Source organism: Humulus lupulus, chromosome 7 (assembly GCF_963169125.1).
Source record: "Humulus lupulus chromosome 7, drHumLupu1.1, whole genome shotgun sequence".
Classification (NCBI taxonomy): Eukaryota; Viridiplantae; Streptophyta; class Magnoliopsida; order Rosales; family Cannabaceae; genus Humulus; species Humulus lupulus.
Window position 1 is genome coordinate 1,730,900 of NC_084799.1, and position 15,573 is coordinate 1,746,472.

Consider the following 15,573-nt stretch of genomic DNA (forward strand, 5'->3'; position numbering starts at 1 on the left):
ATATATATATATAAAATCAAAATTATTATATATATATAGATGAATAAAATTGAGGAAGAAAATATATATATGCAAAGAAGATCTGTAACTGTGTATAGATGTCTCACCTCTCTCTCTCTCTCTCTCTCAATACAAAACAAGCCCAAAACCCTAATCCAATATTATCACGGAAGAGTGCATTTATACTTCCCACGTAACAATATTAAATAATGATTAATGATATGTGGAGAAAAAAATATATAGTCTAAGTCTAACTAATCACAATTATCAGAATTGGAATTCATTATATTAAAAAAAAAAAAAAAGTAGTCACATCGTGCATATTAATCCTTTACAACCAAATTAATGTGGATTATTTGAATGGCAATTTGGTAACTTTGGGTAGAACCCATTAAAGTCCATTTCAAGTAATTACCTTTTTTTATTTATAAGTAGATTTTATAAATTTTTTTGTTTTAACGGTATTTTATTTTGTTAATATTCAATTTAATAAAATATTTATATTTAACAGAATATTTTAATATTTAACGGTAGTTTATAAAAATTATTTAAATTTAAATTTAAATAAAATAAAATAAATAATTAAAAAAATCAAAATAAGATATTTTTGAGATATTTTACGACGATAATTATTTAAAAATATAAATTAAAATATAATATTTTTGAGATATTTTACCATAATAATTATTTAAAAATAATAAATAATTAAACAAATTAAAATATAATATTTTTTAGATATTTTATAATGATAATGATTTAAAAACAATAAATTTATACGTTTTATAACTTAAATAAAATTTAATTAAACTTAAACTCACTTATTAGAATAATATCATATTAAATTAGCAATAAATTATCTTTTAAAAAAAAACTAGCAACAAACTTAAATTTAAAATCCATGAATAATATTTAATATTACATTAAACATATAATATATAATCTCTTTTTGTCAATCTCAAATTCAAAAACTAAAAAAAACATAAACTTAAACAAAAGTAGATAAATTATTTAATTAAAATATAATATTTATTTAAAATTTATATGAAATTAATATAAATTTATTAAAAATAATTAAAAAACTTTATAAATAAAACTAAGCTTGTATTTAGCATATATATAAAACAATGTGTATCTCAGTTATTTTAGGCAATTTCTCCCACTTTGAGTGCTTGATTATTTTTGCTCATTCATCCTTGATTTCTTAATTTCCTTTCAAGTATATTGATTCATTTCTTTCTCTTTTTTTTTAGAAGAAAATTCATTTATAAATATTATAAAAACTAGGGCTAAAAAGTCGACGAACAACATACACGGTGGCATTTAGTGGAAATTAAGAGATATTTTAAGCTCTCTCCTTTTATACTCCATATATAAATGCATATATTTATTACTATTATAACTTTACAAAAATATACATTTTGTGGTTATAGCGTTATAACATATAGTATAAGTAATAATGCTAAGATTAATTTTATGAAATTATTTTATAAATAAAATCCTTAATATACAAATTAAGAAAAATATCCTTGATATTAATTCTTAAGCTTTTATGGGCTTAAAATATTTATGTGGAGGGTGTATCATGGACTTCTCCCTCGGAGCTTAACAAGAGGGGTATAAATACCAATCCAAGATGCTTTTGGTGTGGGTCAAATGAAGAAACAATTAAGCATGCTCTTTTGGACTATCATTTACTAGCTTGTTGGAGGCATACTACTTGGGGTGGTAAGATCAACATAAAAGAGGCATATATATATATATATATAAAGAAAATATTGAGGTTTGAGATAGTGTTATTTGGATGGTTTGGTTTGACATTTCATTTTTAATTTCAGGAAAGTACCAAATGCATTCTACTCGACTATCCTAAGGGCAAGATGGTAAAGACGGCCGAAACTAGCAAGGATGGTGGACGTGAGGCAGCTAGAACTACCAATGATGCATCTAGTTTGACTGAAGACCATGCAGATGGACATGTGGGGTTGATAGAGGGAGGTAGACGACCCACCATATGGAAACCTCCTGATCATATGCAATTCAAAATGAATGTGGATGCAGCCATTACTAAAAAAAATTACATTTTTCGACGGGTCGGGCTCGCTGAGATTGTGCAATCTCGACGGGCCAAGCCCACTAAGAATTTCAATGCCGAGATTAAAATTGGGACCTATCTTGGCAGTTTTAGCCCATCGAAATAGAGTAATGTAGGGGGAAAATAAATTTTGCAATTTTTTTTTCCATTTTTCCTGCTATATTTCATAGATTATATACAGTATTTGTAGCAGATACAACTAATTTACAACCAATAGAATATGTATCTTATTATTTTAAAAAAATCACATGTATTTATTTCGTAATTTTCGGCCAAAAAAAAACAATAAAATAAATTTGAATTTTTACCAAAATAAAGCTTCAAAGTAATTTTCTAAACTCCTTTAGTGTTGTATGAAGTTTGCACAAACTATTTTGAACCTATAACATACAAAAAAAACAACTAAAATTTATTAATTTTCACTTACTTTTTTCAAAGTAAAAAAAAGTAAGAAATTAGGGCAAAAACATTAAAATAACTTACCATTAGCAAATACCCAAAGTCAATTATTGATGTTTGATGAAATATTGATGAAATGGTGGCAAAAAACATTAACTTAGACATAAAAATTGTGATTTTTTGGGCTAGTACGAGAAAAGGGTCGTGGAGAAGAAAAAGAAGAAGAAAGGGAATGGCATTTAGGGTTTGTGATTGGTCATAACGAGATTAATTTCCAGGCTCAGGATAAGTCTGGGGGTAATTTGATGTTTAGTACGTTACCGGGAATGAACGAGTAATGGGATATGATTTAACTATTATTTGAGAATATTGGGAATAACGGGAATCGGTGGACATTAATTATAATTAACGGGATAGACGGGAAATGAATGTTTTGCCCTTGGGTGGCTGTAAAGGAATTAATTAACCTTAGGGGCATTTTGGTCTTTTGACCATGGGATATGCTTAAGGTTAGGAAGGCTATAGAGTTTTAGGCAGCAAAACAGAGCAGCTTGTTCCTCTCTCTCTCTCTCTCTCTCTCGATCATCTCTCCCTCTCCTTCTCGGTTTGAAGTCTTGAAGCTAAGTGGAAATTGGAGCTTGAAGGTTAAGGTTTGGAGGCTTAGGATCATATTCAGCAATTGAAAGAGGTCTAATTTGTAACAGGGGTAAGATTCTAAGCCTTAGTTTCTGGTTTTACTCTATTTTTATAATGCTTGAAGCCTTAGTCTCTCGATCATATTCATCTTAGAAATGGCTATTTAGTGTGGTTTGAAGTGTTTCAAAGCTTGGGTTTTGTTGATAAACTGATGGTACCATTGGGTAATGTTTGGTTGTGATTTTGGGATTGATTTGGTGAAGTTTTATTGATGTTTAAATTGAGAGAAAGGTAGGGGAGCTGGGTTCGCAGGGTCAAGTCGCGACCAAGTTCATGCAAGTCACGACTTGAACCCATTCTAGAGTCTCCCCTGGGCTGTATCTAGCAGGCACGCCGCGACCCACTGGGTCAAGTCGCGGCCCGCCCCTGGTATCCCAGACAGAGGGGTTTTTGTCTTGGGGGCGCGTCGCGACCCTTAGGCGCAGGTCGTGGCCCGCCCTTCCCTTTTTTGACAGGATGGGTTTTCAAAGGTTTTAAGAGCAGGTTTTCATTTCCTAAGGCTCGGGATCAAATCTGATAATTATGCAAAGACACAATCCATAAAACCCAAATGAGAGATATCAAAAAGATGAAGAGAGAAAAGAGAGGCTAGAGTGTATTGCAAAATAGAGAGAAAAGTATTCTAGGTTACAAAACTAATAAGGCAAAAGATATAAAATAACAATAATTAAGAAAAGACTAAAATGTCCTCAAATAATAACTCTAACACCCCCCTCAAACTCACGATGCAGCAACAATAAGCATCGAGAGTTTGCCAACTAGAAATTGAAAACGAGAAATAGAATGAGACTTAGTGCCAAAAGGAACAAAAGGCAAAGTGATAGTGCCAAGCTTCAGGTGGTGACGAGTGAAATGACAATCAATCTCAATGTGCTTGGTGCGTTCATGAAAAACTGAGTTGTGAGCAATCTGGATGGCACTCTGATTGTCACAATACATAGGAGTGGGTTGAGAATGACATACACCCATATCTACAAGCAGCCATCTTAACCAAACAATTTCTTTGGTAGTAGATGGCATAGCGCGGTACTCTGCTTCAGTGGAAGATTGGGAGACAACAGTTTGTTTCTTACTTTTCCAAGAAATAAGAGAATCACCCAAAAAGATACAGAAACCAGTAACAGACTTCCGATTCGTGGGATCACGACCATGATCAGCATCAGAGTATGCACGCAGCTCCAAGGAAGAAGTGGAGGGAAACAAAAGGCTTTGAAAGATAGTACCCCAAAGATACCTCAAAATGCGAAGAACAACTGCCCAGTGAACAGTAGTAGAAGAGGCAACAAATTGACTAACAATGTGAACAACATATGCAATGTCGGGGCGAGTGATAGTGAGATAAACCAAACTGCCAACAATAGTGCGATACAAAGTAGGATCATGCAAGGGAGTGCCATCAGAAGGAGAATACTGAACATTGAGCTCAAAAGGAGTGGCAACTACTTTTGTATCTGTAAGACGAGCACGGTCAATAATGTCAGAAGTGTATTTTGACTGAGAAAGAAGATAGCCTTTTGGGAAGAAGGCAACTTCAATACCCAGAAAATACCGAAGAGGCCCCAAATCCTTCATCTCAAACTGTGAAGCTAATTGAGACTTTAACACTGCAATTCCATCTAAATCATCCCCAGTAATGATCATATCATCAACATATAAGGAAAGGAGAATACGACCTGCATTGGTACACTTAACAAATACTGCTGAGTCATGATTACTTGAGAGAAACCCAAGAGAAGTAATAACATTGGAGAACTTCTCAAACCATGCTCGAGGAGCCTGCTTGAGACCATACAGAGCTTTCTTAAGCTTACAAACTTCTCCATGATTGTGAGGGACCCCAGGAGGAGGAACCATGTAGACCTCTTCATGTAAATCGCCATTCAAGAAAGCATTCTTAACATCCAACTGAGATATATTCCACTGACGAGCAGATACAGCTGCTATAAGAGCACGGACAGTAGTCATTTTTGCAACAGGAGCAAAAGTTTCCTCAAAATCCATACCATACTGTTGAGAAAATCCCTTAGCTACCAATCTAGCTTTGTAGCGTTCAACAGACCCATCAGACTTGGTCTTGATTTTATAAACCCAATGAGAACCAATTGTATGTTTACCAGGAGGTAAAGATACCAAATCTCAAGTATCTGTCTTGTGCAAAGCTGAAAGTTCCTCATTCATAGCATGCTGCCAAAGAGGGTCAGTAACTGCTTCTTTATAGGATAAAGGCTCAGAGAGACAATGAATGGACGCTAAAAATGAAGTGAAAGGGATAGAATAAGACGAATAAACAAAATGTGGTAGTTTAGTAGACTTACGAGTGCGCTGAGGATAGCGAGGAGGATCTACAGTATCAGAAGGATCTAGAACAGCTGTAGGCGGAGGTGTTTCAGAAATGTCAGCCTGCGAAATACCAGTATCAATAGCTCGAGACCTGCGAGAGTAATGAAGTGGAAAAGGGACTATAGGAGCAAGAGAAGATTCAGACTCCACAATTTGAGGAACTTGAGGAGAAGAGGTACTTGTATGCTCACAAAAAGGATCAATATGAATAAGATCTGATTTGGTCAAGTTGTGAGTAGTGCCAGGAATAGAAAAGAAGGGTATATGCTCAAGAAAAACAACATGGCGAGATACATATAATTTTTGAGAAGTTGGATCAAAACAACGATATCCTTTTTGGCCATCACCATAACCAAGGAACACACAAAGTGCAGAGCGTGATGACAGTTTTGTACGCTCTACACTAGGACGAAGAACAAAGCAAGTAGAACCAAAGACTCTCAAAGAAGAATAATCAGGGATATGTCCATATAGTTTTTCAAAAGGGGACAAACCTGAAGTGATTGAAGATGGAATCTTATTAATAAGGTTGACTGCAGTGAGAACTGCTTCTCCCCAAAACTGACTAGGCACAGATGAGGACAACAAAAGAGAACGAGCAGTTTCAATAATGTGTCTATGCTTTCTTTCAGCAACACCATTTTGTTCAGGGGTATCTGTACAAGAAGTTTGATACACAGTTCCATCTAAAGCAAGCAAATTACAGAATTTATTTGAAGTACATTCATCACCTTGATCACATCTAAAACATTTAATAACAGAAGCATGTTGAGTTTTTACCTAAGCTCGAAAACGATAATAAATATCATAGAAATCAGAACGACATTTCATTAGAAAAACCCAACAAAATCGAGTGTGATCATCAACAAAAGAGACATAATATCTAGACCCTCATTTTGTACCAATAGGAGAGGGTCCCCACACATCAGAATGAACTAAGTCAAAAGGTGCAACAGAACATGAAGTACTTTTACTGAAAGGTAAAGCATAAAATTTTGCAAGTTTACAACCACTACAATAAAAAATATCATGAACTTGCAAATCTCCTAAGGTTCTTGTAGAAGCTAAGAATCTTAAACGGGAAGCTGCACATGACCAAGGCGAGAGTGCCATAAATAAAAACTAGACGATGATGGAGACAATCGAAAGGAAGACAGATCAACACTAGGAGCTGCAAATATTGGTAATCTCAGCTCAAATAATAACTCTAACAGAATCTACTAACCGTTTTAGTACGATTCGAGGTCTCGAGAGCGGGGTTTTAGAACATGAACCTTATATTACCTATTTTATTAATGAGATTCATATTTGGTTATGATTAGGTGACAGCTAAGGGACTTAAGGATCGATCATTCTCAATGGTCGTTCTTTTATTGTTTCCCGCTCGAACCATAGGTAAGAAAACTGCACCCAATATGTGACATGCATGGTTATTGATGAGGCATGTTGAGTGCTCTATTTGTAAATATGGATTGCATATTAAATGCTTGGCAGCTTTGCTTATCTGTGAATGACACTGATTTATTAGTCAGGAAACGACATTGTTGTTTAGTATTGGTAGTGAACTTGTGACTTATCAGTCAAGATCAGCGGTGGTACTGAACACTGGTCGTATGATATTTGCTTAAGAGTCAAGGACAACATTAATGCATTTAACGCAGGCTGAAATGATTAGATCTAATTAACATGAGCATTAAATGCTTGACCGACCTTAAGGTCGAAGAAAACTAAAAGTGCTTGTCTGGTTTAAAGGCTAGTTACTTAGAGCCAGGGTCAAAAGGCTCAGGTGACTGAAACGTCACATGGCTTAGGGAGAAAATCCCCAGAGATAGACTTACCAGTCTTCTATACAGAGATAGACTTATCAGTCATCTATCCAAAGAATGACTTATCAGTCATCTATTCAGAGTGAGATTTATTCGTCTCCTATCTGATTAGGGTTGCAAGCCTCATAATGATTACACGATCATTTATTGATATTGTATACATGCAGTAATAAGTTTTCTTGCTGAGCCTTGGCTCACGGATGTTATGTGGTGCAGGTAAAGGGAAAGAAAATCTCACCCAGCCTTGAGTGGAGAGCTTAGGTGGCAATGGTACATATGCGGCCGCTTGACCATCACGGCCAAGGTGTTTCTCAGAGGAACTAGGGGTTAACCCTATTTTTGCTGCTTAGGTAGGCAGGTTGTCACTTTTATACTGTAATGACCATTTTGGATTGTAAATAACTTTGTAAACACTTTTATGGGCCCATGTACAGTTTAACATTTTAAATAAAATATATCCATTCAATTTGATCAATTTTTTCACCCTGACCTATTAATAATACTTAGATGCACGTTTATAACCTAATGACTTATTTAGCGAGTTAAGCACGATTTAAAGTCCATAGTAACGGTCTTTGAGTAACCAGGACATTACAACTTGGTATCAAGGTATGCCAAGGTTTAGGGTTCCTGTAGACTGGCTGGGCATGTACACTCGCCATTGAAGACAAACTCGACTCGTGGTTTGGTAACTATTTATGTGGTTATGTGTTTAAGTGCTTAAATATAATATAAATGCTTTACCTGCCTACATTAGATACATTAATAAGGCTGGGTCTTGACTGCTGCATGATAAGCAAGAACGTGCTTATTAGCACTGATATTGTTATAACATGCTTATTTGCATTGTTAATTGATAATGGTTAATTGCTAAGTGCTAAATGTTATGATCATGAATCAATATGTTTACCTGTATGATTGTGGAACATGGATGAATATTTGCTTGATCTTGGACCGTGAGGCGGCAAGAGGTTTAGTTATCACTGCCTAACTGGCCGTATTGATTATTTCAACACAGTATAAGTTGATAATATGCTTCCAAGACAAATAAATTCATGAACTGGCCAGGATGATCAGGGCCATAATAATAGACAGGGTCAAGAGAATGACCAGAGTTAGATTCCTCAGCCAGCTCCTAATAACTGGCAGTAGTTGTTTGCTGATTTGCAAGCAAGAGTTATGAGGCAGGAAGAAGAAATCTGCCTCCTGAGACAAAAAAAAGTTATTGCAGGGAACATTCTACCAGAGGCACCACCCGTAACGGTGCCAATAGTTGAGCAGCTGCCAGAGGCTGGAAGTAAGTGAGAACCTCTTTATGAAAGGTTCAGAAAACAACAACCTCCAGTTTTTTTAGGCAATGCAGATCCAGCTAAAGCTGAGCAATCTTATTAGGCCAGGATTAGTCCGGCTCAAGCGCATCGCTAGGACTAGTTGTGTACTGTAGCAGGGATTCCAGATTTTCTCTTGTAAACAATTACCCTGCTCAAATTTGTAGAAAGTTCCATTGTCAAAAACTCTCTAAGCTCTAATATAACAGACTCGTGGACTAAGGCTTATTAATACCCCAACCCAGTAAAAACCTTGCTTGCATATCTTAAATCCTTTCTTTTTAGCTCTTTTATCTTTCATAATTTTAGTTTCTAAAAAACTACATAAACAATTATAATAATAATGATATTTTATAATATATAAATTTATATTAATATAATTAATTAATAATTATTTTTAATTTGTTTTAAATATATATTCTATTAAATATTTGTAATATTTTATTACAAGTTATAAAAAGGGTTAAAATTAATAAAAATTGTTAAATACAAATTTTTTATATAAAAACATAGATAAAAAAAAGTGTATCTAAAGAATTTTTGGTTTTATAATTTTTTAGTTTTTGTTCAAAAAAAAAGAGAAAACTATCAAATTATTCATTTTTTGAAACCACGAACAATATTTTAGTTTAATTTAAAAAAATATATATGTTTACGCTATTATTTTATAATATATGATATTATTTATTTATTTAAAATTTATATAACAGTTAAAAAAATATAATAAAAAATAAAATAATATATTTTCTAAATGAAACTAGAGAAGGTTGCATTACAATTTGTTTTTACCTATTAACTTTTATATTTATGTTTTTTTTTTTTGACAAAATTTATATTTTTGATTTAATATAGAACATAATCTCCATAATAAAATAAAATTAAAGAAATGGTTTAAAGGATAGAAGGGTGGCTAGGGTTTTGTTACAGAGGCTCATATATATAACATACTTTAAAAACGAGCATCTGAAAAGCTCAAGCGAAATCGTTCGTGCTCTCTCTCTTCCTCCATCACTGATTCTCAGCTTCAACCATGGCCACCGGAAACGCCACTGCCCCGCCGCGTCAGCTCTCTCAAAAAGAAGCTGACATTCAAATGATGTTGGCTGCCGAAGTCCACCTCGGCACCAAGAACTGCGATTTTCAGATGGAACGTTATGTCTTCAAGCGCAGAAACGACGGTATTTCTCCCTTAGGATTCATATTTATTTTCATTTTTTTTCCGTTGATTTTGTTTCATGATTAAGCCGCTGAGAAGTATTTGGAAAGAAATTCGGAGAAAATGAATCCTTTATTTTGATAATGCATTATAGTAGAGTCTACGTTTTGTTGTTTATCTTCGCAAATGGATTTGCACTGTGCTTCTTTTGTTTCATTTTCAGTATAGTTTTGAGGTATTCTGTTCAGTTTTATTGGATTTGTTTCCCTTGGATAACATCATGGAATCTGTGTTAGGGAACTTATTGAAATTTTGCGTTTGGGAAATTCTGTAATTGCTCTCATTTTGTATATTTCTTTACATTTTTTTAAAGTTGTAATCCATTGTGATGGATGAGTGAAGGTGTTTATAATGTTTTTTTTAGCTAAAGCTAGTTAAGATAGAACACTACAGATTCTGACTTGGGGAACTTATTGAAATTTTGCGTTTGGGAAATCCTGTAATTGCTTTCATTCTCCATTTTTATAATGTTGATTGTTATGGATGAGTGAAGGTGTTTATAATGCTTTTTATTTAAGCTAAAGCTAGTTAAGGGAGAACACTAACACTATAGTTTCCCACTTTTGACAAAAACCCTGTGTCTTATGCATTTAGGGATTTACATTATCAACCTCGGTAAGACTTGGGAAAAGCTCCAGCTTGCAGCCAGGGTTATTGTTGCTATAGAGAACCCCCAGGACATGATTGTCCAGTCTGCAAGGCCTTATGGTCAAAGAGCAGTACTTAAGTTTGCTCAGTACACCGGTGCTCATGCCATTGCTGGAAGGCATACTCCTGGTACCTTCACTAATCAGCTGCAGACCTCTTTCAACGAGCCTCGTCTCCTAATTCTTACCGACCCAAGAACAGATCACCAGGTGATTATTACTACAGTCCGAATAGCACTTTGTTCATCTTTATTTTATAACGGATAATTCAGAATGTTTTAACATAACTTTCCTGCAGCCCATCAAGGAAGCTGCTCTTGGTAACATCCCTACCATTGCTTTTTGTGACACCGATTCGCCAATGAGGTATGTTGACATTGGTATCCCTGCCAATAACAAGGGGAAACACAGCATTGGGTGCCTCTTTTGGCTTTTGGCAAGGATGGTTTTGGAGATGCGTGGCACAATTCGTGCAGGGCACAAATGGGATGTGATGGTAAAGACTAAACATCACTAGTTAATAAGTTTAAGCTCAAAAGTTAACTCAAGCCATGCCTTTCTAAACATATTTGCTTTGGATTATTCTTTTTTCCATTTGCAGGTAGATCTGTTCTTCTATAGGGAGCCCGAGGAGGCTAAACAAGAAGACGAAGAAGAAGCCATTGTCGGTGCAGACTATGGAGTTACCGATTACGCAACTTCTGGCATTGCTGGCCTTTCTGCTGAACAATGGCCTACCCAAATGGCTGATGCTCCTTGGCCCGCTGAAGCCGCAGGTGCTATTCCAGCCGTTCCTGCTGTGGGCTGGACTACCGAAGCAGGTTAGTATACTGTCATTTATTTACTTCCCCAACGGCTTTTCGAGTATTGCTAAGGGGTACCAGTGGTAACTAATATCGGGTACCACCACAAGGAGGTTACATACCCATTATGGGGTATTGCTAACCAATTATAGGGTGTCACGTTATGTGGTGTTGGACATATTATGGTACCAAATAACAACACTTTTTTGTATTAGTTTGCCTCTCAAGTGTTTGTTGGTTTTTTAACTCCTTTTATGTATGTGCCTATTTTTATTAGCTGCAGTACCTTTGGCTGCCGAAGGATGGGATGTTGCAGTTCCACCTGCTCAATTAGCCCCCGAAACTGCTCCTACTGGCTGGGAATGAGATCTCTGCTGCCTTCCAAATCTTCTATCCCAACATCATTGCAAACCATAGTTTAAGTTAGAGATTTTATGTATGTGAATTATTGGTTGTGGTCTGCACTCAAGTTTTAGACTGTTGAGTTTTTGTACTACTTTTTACTTGATATTTAAAATGTTTTTCGAGTTTTTGAATTGGAAGAAGGCAAGGTTAGATACAAATTTTGATCATATTGGTAAGTATCACAATTTTACTATATTATGTTTCCCTAAGATGATTTCAAATTTGCGGTGCCTTTATAATAATTATAAATATTTTTTAAATTTCAATTATGGGTTTTAATCTTAGTTTATTTGTACGTCAATTAAATAATATTTATAAAATTGAGGGTATTTTTGTTGTATTTATAAGTAGTTTGACCAATATTAGTTTGGTGAGGGTATCTTCCCATTGGCGAGCTTGCCTTGCTTGCTAGTCTACGAAAATGTTCACTACACTCTTTTAAGAATTTCTTGTAAGAAAAAGATTTATTAATGTTTAATTTTATTTGATTAATATTATTGAGTTTTTAAATTTTATCACAAATAAAATTATGTACTTTAAAAATCTAACATAAATTATTTATTTACACACAAAGTTATGATACTTGTCTCGTACACGCTACTTCAAATACAATTCTTCTCAATAACATACATTTGTGTTAATTTTGTATGCATCATACAATTTCACAAGAGAAATTAAATAGAAAAATTGGTGAAAATAGTTTTTTTTTTTTAAGTGAATTTGATTTATTTTTGATAAATCTATAAAATGGTATTTGTCTAAAATTTGACTATTTAAATTTTTTTATTAGCAGTCTAACATTTTTTATATTTGTCTAAATTATGAGAAATTATTTTACAAATAATTATTAAAACTAGACTAAAATGTAAAATAATTTTAAAAAATATGTCATTTTGAAAAAAGATCCAATTAAATAACATAAAATTGGGACTGTGGTATTGTTAGTAAGCCGTGCCATTTTAGCCTAATAAAACGAGTAGAGCAACAACAACTCAATCCATATTTTATATATATATATATATATATATTTTTAATATTTAATTAAATATATATTTAAAATTAATTATATTGATATAAATTCAAATTTAAATTTAAATGATATAAAATATAATTATTATAATAATATATAATACAAAATTAGATATTTAATAATTAATTATATTAATATAAAGTTAAATGTTATAAAATATTATTATGATAATAATATATAATCTTATTTTTTTACTAATTAAATTAAAGGGTTGATAATTTAAAGGGTTTAGACTCTGTGTTTTGCCTCATTATCTATTTGGACCCTGTATTTTGATAAATTATTTTTTGGACCTGTATTTTGTAAAATGGTTCAAATAGGTTCCTAAACTTAATTTTAATGAACAAAAAATTGAGTATATCAACACAGTTCTTAGGCAGAATGACTATATTTTTATTCTGAATTGTTAGTTTGATGAATTATTTGTGATTTTAGTTAAACAAACTTTGATCAAAATCGAGTTTGGGGATCTATTTGAACTATTATAGAAAATATAGGGTCCAAAAAATAATTTGTCAAAACACAGGGTCCAAACAAGTAATAAGACAAAACACAAAGTCTAAAAATGTATAAACCCTACTTTAAAATAGGTTTGTAATTAACTTTTGAAAGATGTAAAAAAAATGCTTTAATGGGATTCTCTTCATCGCTAATTAATAATCTTTCGAAGCCTTTTTTGCCATAATTCTCCCCATGTGAGTTTTGGCAAAGCCAATAAGGACGGTCTTGTTTTCCACATCCGATGAGTACCATAACATGATGTCTTCTATGCGCATTATGCAATTTCTTTTTTGGACAATAAATATCCTTAATAAACATCATTAAAAAAAACAGGTTAGATTCAATATATGTTGTATGAATCTAACTAATGTGTTTAAATTAATGTGTTTCTTACCCAAGTATCGAAATAATTATCTACTTCAACATTTATCAACATTGGAGCTATATTAAGCCAACGCTTGATGTCCTTTTCTTTCACTAACTTGGTATACCCATTGGTGGGAAATATTCTTTTATTCATTCCATCCTAAAAAAAGAGAGCATATATTAGTATTATCATAGTTTATTATAATTATAATTATATGATATACATAAAATAAAATACCTTTTTGGGAGGAGGAAAATTAATTTTTCCTACGTATGGATAATCAGATTCAGTACGCATTCCATATTTTAGGATGAAATCAAGTATCATTTCGCAATAACGAGCTCCTTTATCTTTTTTGTTTATGTCATAGCAGTAATCAATCAAAAATTGTATCGATAACATTTCTTTGATACCATAAAATTGTGCTCTTAAAGCCTCAATGCATGCAACTATGGCGAACACAGTGCAATAAGCTAAAATAAAATAAAAATAGTTAAATTTTAGACTTTAAATAAAGTAAGTGTATATAAATTAAACTGTGATACTTACTAGTTTGTTTTTGGTTTCTTATCGGACTTAAGAATTTATAATGAATGATTTCTATATCACCCTTGGGCATGATTCGACTCTTAGAACACACTTTTTGGCCTATGAGGTGAGCAAAATCAAATTAAAGCAATTATAAGAAATAATACAAATTTAATGAAAAAAATATACAATATAATTATTATTTTTAATTCATAAATATATGAAGTTTATTAATATCTAAACAATAATTAAAATTTATTATTTTAATATGTATTTTTAGCAGAGTTCCACTAAGTAGTAGTTATTAAAATTTATGACAATTTCAATAATTATATTATAAATTCTTCAAAAAAAAATTAAAGATAAAATTATTAATATATATATTAATTCACAATAAATAATCATAAGAATTACGTTATAATTGTTATTTTTATTGAATTATTTATTATTATTATTATTTTGAATAAATATTATTATTATTATTATTATTATGATTGCTTAGATTTTATATATAAAATAAATTAATGTCTAATATAAAGTTAGGACCAATTCAAAAATGATATTTAAGTTGAAGTTTTTGCCACAAATCCTAATTTTTAAAGCAAGAAAAATTAGATGAAAAAGTTAAAATAACACACGATGCTAATTTTTTTAGAGATTTGATATCTAAATGTAAAATATTTGATGTTGGAGACATAAATACAAAAAAAAAAAAGGATTGGCAATTTTTGTTGTAAATAAGTCTAGAAATAAACTTAAAAAACAAAACAGCCAGGGAATAAAAAACTAAATGCTAAGAATATAACATAAAAACAAAAATAAAAATATCAAACAGAGAGAGCTCTTAGAAAAAAAGAAACAACTTATTCTTATTTTTTAATTAAAAAATAAACAAATTAACACTGAGAAGGGTAGTGGTGAATAATACCATTTTGATCATTCTCTACACCACACACCGCCCTGTGCATCACCAAACAAAGCTTTTTTATTGGTCGAGAAGAGATCGAACAATAACATCTTAAGATGCTCAACAATATATATCGGTATTGGTATAAATGAATATGAGACCCGTCACTTAATTGCATCAATAGCAATACATTACATTTTAGTATGTTAGTCACACAAATATGTCTTATAGAAATGTATAATCATATGAAACTAGACTAGACTAGTAATATATAGGGTAAACCTACGGTGTTGACAGTATTTTCTCAATATCGGTATTAACAAAAGCTGGTTTCGGCATATTGATAGTTATAAATTCTAATTTTTTAATATCACAGTGTATATTGTAGTTATTTCTAACATCCTACAAATTTTTAAAAAATTCTGAATGATTTACGAAAATAAGGTTTAAACAGTCGAATTTTCCACGCGTGCCTGGTTTTGAGTGCA

At 32.4% G+C, this 15,573-nt stretch overlaps 2 protein-coding genes across 3 annotated transcripts; one reads left to right on the forward strand and one right to left on the reverse strand.

The window, feature by feature from the left end:
- Positions 1 to 3,907: 3,907 nt before the first annotated feature.
- LOC133789592 (uncharacterized mitochondrial protein AtMg00810-like) lies at positions 3,908 to 5,188 on the reverse strand. The gene has a single exon (XM_062227390.1). It carries the CDS (start codon positions 5,186 to 5,188, stop codon positions 3,908 to 3,910), a length of 1,281 nt encoding a protein of 426 aa, XP_062083374.1.
- Positions 5,189 to 9,618: 4,430 nt separating this feature from the next.
- On the forward strand, positions 9,619 to 11,919 carry LOC133790241 (small ribosomal subunit protein uS2-like). 2 transcript variants are annotated; one of them, XM_062227798.1, is made up of 5 exons: positions 9,619 to 9,859; positions 10,492 to 10,754; positions 10,843 to 11,040; positions 11,146 to 11,365; positions 11,625 to 11,919. In XM_062227798.1, exons 1-5 carry the CDS (start codon positions 9,712 to 9,714, stop codon positions 11,711 to 11,713), a joined length of 918 nt encoding a protein of 305 aa, XP_062083782.1. In that variant the 5' UTR covers positions 9,619 to 9,711; the 3' UTR covers positions 11,714 to 11,919. The 2 variants fall into 2 exon arrangements, with proteins under 2 accessions (XP_062083782.1, XP_062083783.1); XM_062227799.1 differs by having other exon boundaries at positions 11,631 to 11,919.
- Positions 11,920 to 15,573: the final 3,654 nt, after the last annotated feature.